Here is a 3,093-nt window from a genome sequence, read left to right as displayed (position 1 = left end):
TATATTTTAATATAAATATAATGTTACATTGTTATTTTGTTTTAGAATATATTTTATTTATAATTATTTTGTTTTTCGAATATCAGAACGAAGTTTATTGGTTGCATCAGTATTAATTGCAGATTTTTGTGAGCCAATTTTATAAGTTTATGCATTTTATTATATTAAATTAATTTTATATTATTAATATAATAAAGCATATATATATACTTATATCATTTTTTAACTCACAATTATTTATAATAACAGTGATTATTTTTTATTTGAATTTTCCCGCTTCTTCTAACTCATAATCATAGTTTTATGAAAGTTATAAAAAAAACATCATCGCAACATCCTTTTCCGTTTCGACGTTTGTGCACAAAGATACTACATGTTAAATCGTGCAACGTGCAGGTACGTAACAAAACTATATTAAAAATCAACTATATTTAATTATATTATATTACGTGTCGTATTAATGGGCATGTATATGGCATTATACATGTTGTTTAATTACAATAAGTTCAGGAAATCTAAAATGTGTTGTTCCTAACCTCAAATAGTACAAAATATTCAATTACTAATTGGTTAAGTAAAATTATTTCTTTTATTGTTTAATAATTATTAACTACAATTAGAAAGAAGTTTTGACATTAATATTTATACAAATTATTTGGAATTTTATTAAATTTTATTAATGTGTATGTAAAAAGGAACTTCTAAAATATTTGAAGCGTAAAGCTGTAAACAGTTCATATTAACATTTTTCAATGACTTAATTAATTGTAACATATGTGACTCTAAATCTATTTAAATTTATCTATCTCTTCATTTATTTATTGGTTTTTAGATTTTAATAGTAAAAATGTTTGCTGTTGTTACATTTCACGATGACACTACATCAGAAGTACCAAGTAATTGGCTTATCGATTTTGATGAGGACGGTTCAAGCTGTTGGTGGCCACCTTCCAATACTAAAAATTTATCAACTTTAATATCAAAACGTATTGAACCAGTTAAATCAACCTGGCAAAGACTGAGTGTAAACTTAGGAAGATTTTGTAGTATGAAAATTTTTATTTATTATAAAATTATTAACAGATAAATAAAAAACTTAATTGCGTGCATATTATTTTAACATAGACACACTTGAGAAAGCTCGGAAAATAGCAGAGGATTCTCAATATACAAGTGCAAATGAAGAAGAGCTAGGAAGAGGACGACGTAAACGATTTTCAAAAAAATTAAGTCAACTGACAAAGATTCTAGTTCAGAGAACGTTCAACCACAAAATAAAAATAAATCATCAGGTATTTATCACGTAATTACTTTAGTATATCACATTTAAATTTACATTTAAATATATATTTATTATATATATATATATATATATATATTATTTTACTATATATTATAGAGAATAAATTGCCTACTTTTCCGGAAGAATCTGACAATAATAAAACGACATCAGACGAATCAAGCAATAACAGCAGTGCTCCCCCAAATAATAATAATTATGTTTCAATAGGAAACAACAATTTAAAAGTAATTCGACAAAGTTCAACATCAAAAAATACTTCAGATATTGAAATAATTATTAACAATTTAGATTGTACGTAAAATAAAATTAGTAAAAGCAAATCTATGTATATGTATTTTACATTGTATATCTATATATTTTTTTTAAGTCGAAATGACATCTTAAAGATGTCTTAAAACTGACGTCTTTAAGACTATATCAGAAAAATGTCCTTAAGACGTCGTGAAAGAGACGTCTTAAATTTATTATCAGAAAGATATCTTTAAGATGTCTTTAAAAAAATGTCTTTAAGACTTTGTCAGAAAGTCGTCCTTAAGACGTTTTAAGATAGACGTCTTCAATACTTTGTCAGAAAATCGTCCTTAAGACGTCTTAGAAAGTCTTAGAAGTTGCAGCAGTTTTTTTAACATTTCTGATACTGAGTGATTATCATTTTCGATATGTAAAATAAATTTTCGTTTCTTAAGATAAATAAAGAAACGTCTTTTATTTTCAATAGCAAAAAAACACGTGTTTTTTTTTACATTTACAATGAATCGAGAACACGCTCATCGATTCGGCTTCTTCCAATTTGTTCGTTAATATACTAATATTTAATATAGTAATATATTAACGACACTATAGTGTCGGTGGCCGATCCACAGATCTACATTGCATTTGACGTCCGCGTTGGCGTTATCGACGATTAATGCGCGCATGATGTATTCTTACATTATGAATGCGCGCATGATTCAATGATATGATATTGGCTTTTATAGTTGCTCTTAGTTTTTCGTATCTAAGTAAATAAACATATGCAAATGTTAAACAAACATTTAGTATTCCGTTATTAATAAACATATAAAGATCTCTCTTGCTTCTCTGTATCGTTTTCACGTTTTAATCGCGTTGTTGCTTGAGCTTGAAGCAGCTTCTATTATTTGCTTTTTGTAGTGCAGTGTGTCTGACATATAAAGTGTACAGTGTAAATGAAAATATGTTTTATTAATAAACATATAAAACCTCTTTCTGCACTCACTCACGCGACTGTTCGTGTTCTTTAAATATTGAAAACGTGCATCCCTAATAACACTTCTCAACGAGGTACGAAACTGGAATGTACACGTACAAAAAATATTAGTCCCCCCAAAAAAGGTACGTATTAATAAGATTTTAAATTAATTTTTCTATGTCCGCTTTTTTAAAAATATTTTTGCAATGTTATAATATATAAGTAATACATAAAAGTACTAGTTAATTATTTTCTCAAAAATAAATATTACAATCATCACTTCTTTATGACAACTTCTCAAATCTTATTTTTAAAGTTACAATTGTCGTTGTCTATTTTATGTATCTTTCTCTTTATTAAGTTGTCTCTTGTCTCTTTATTTAAAGTTGTGCAATCCAAATAAATCCACTTGGTAATGGCTCTTATATATTTAACCTGAAACAATAAATAATATATTAACATTTAAAAAATATATTTTTTAAATATAAAAATATTTTCAATTAATTTTATGTGTGAAAAATACTCGTAGTTATTACTTTATCTAAATTTTTTATTATTTCTTTTTAAATAATCTTTCTTT

General features: G+C 25.8%; 1 protein-coding gene across 1 annotated transcript; it reads left to right on the top strand.

Moving 5' to 3' along the window:
- Positions 1-651: 651 nt before the first annotated feature.
- Positions 652-1,613, top strand: LOC113563263. The gene is made up of 3 exons (XM_026974663.1): positions 652-1,046; positions 1,126-1,292; positions 1,400-1,613. Exons 1-3 carry the CDS (start codon positions 848-850, stop codon positions 1,508-1,510), a joined length of 477 nt encoding a protein of 158 aa, XP_026830464.1. The 5' UTR covers positions 652-847; the 3' UTR covers positions 1,511-1,613.
- Positions 1,614-3,093: the final 1,480 nt, after the last annotated feature.

This window comes from Ooceraea biroi, chromosome 13 (genome assembly GCF_003672135.1).
Source record: "Ooceraea biroi isolate clonal line C1 chromosome 13, Obir_v5.4, whole genome shotgun sequence".
Taxonomy (NCBI): Eukaryota; Metazoa; Arthropoda; class Insecta; order Hymenoptera; family Formicidae; genus Ooceraea; species Ooceraea biroi.
The sequence above is the reverse complement of the archived record's forward strand: the minus strand, read 5'-3'. Positions and strand labels throughout refer to the sequence as shown.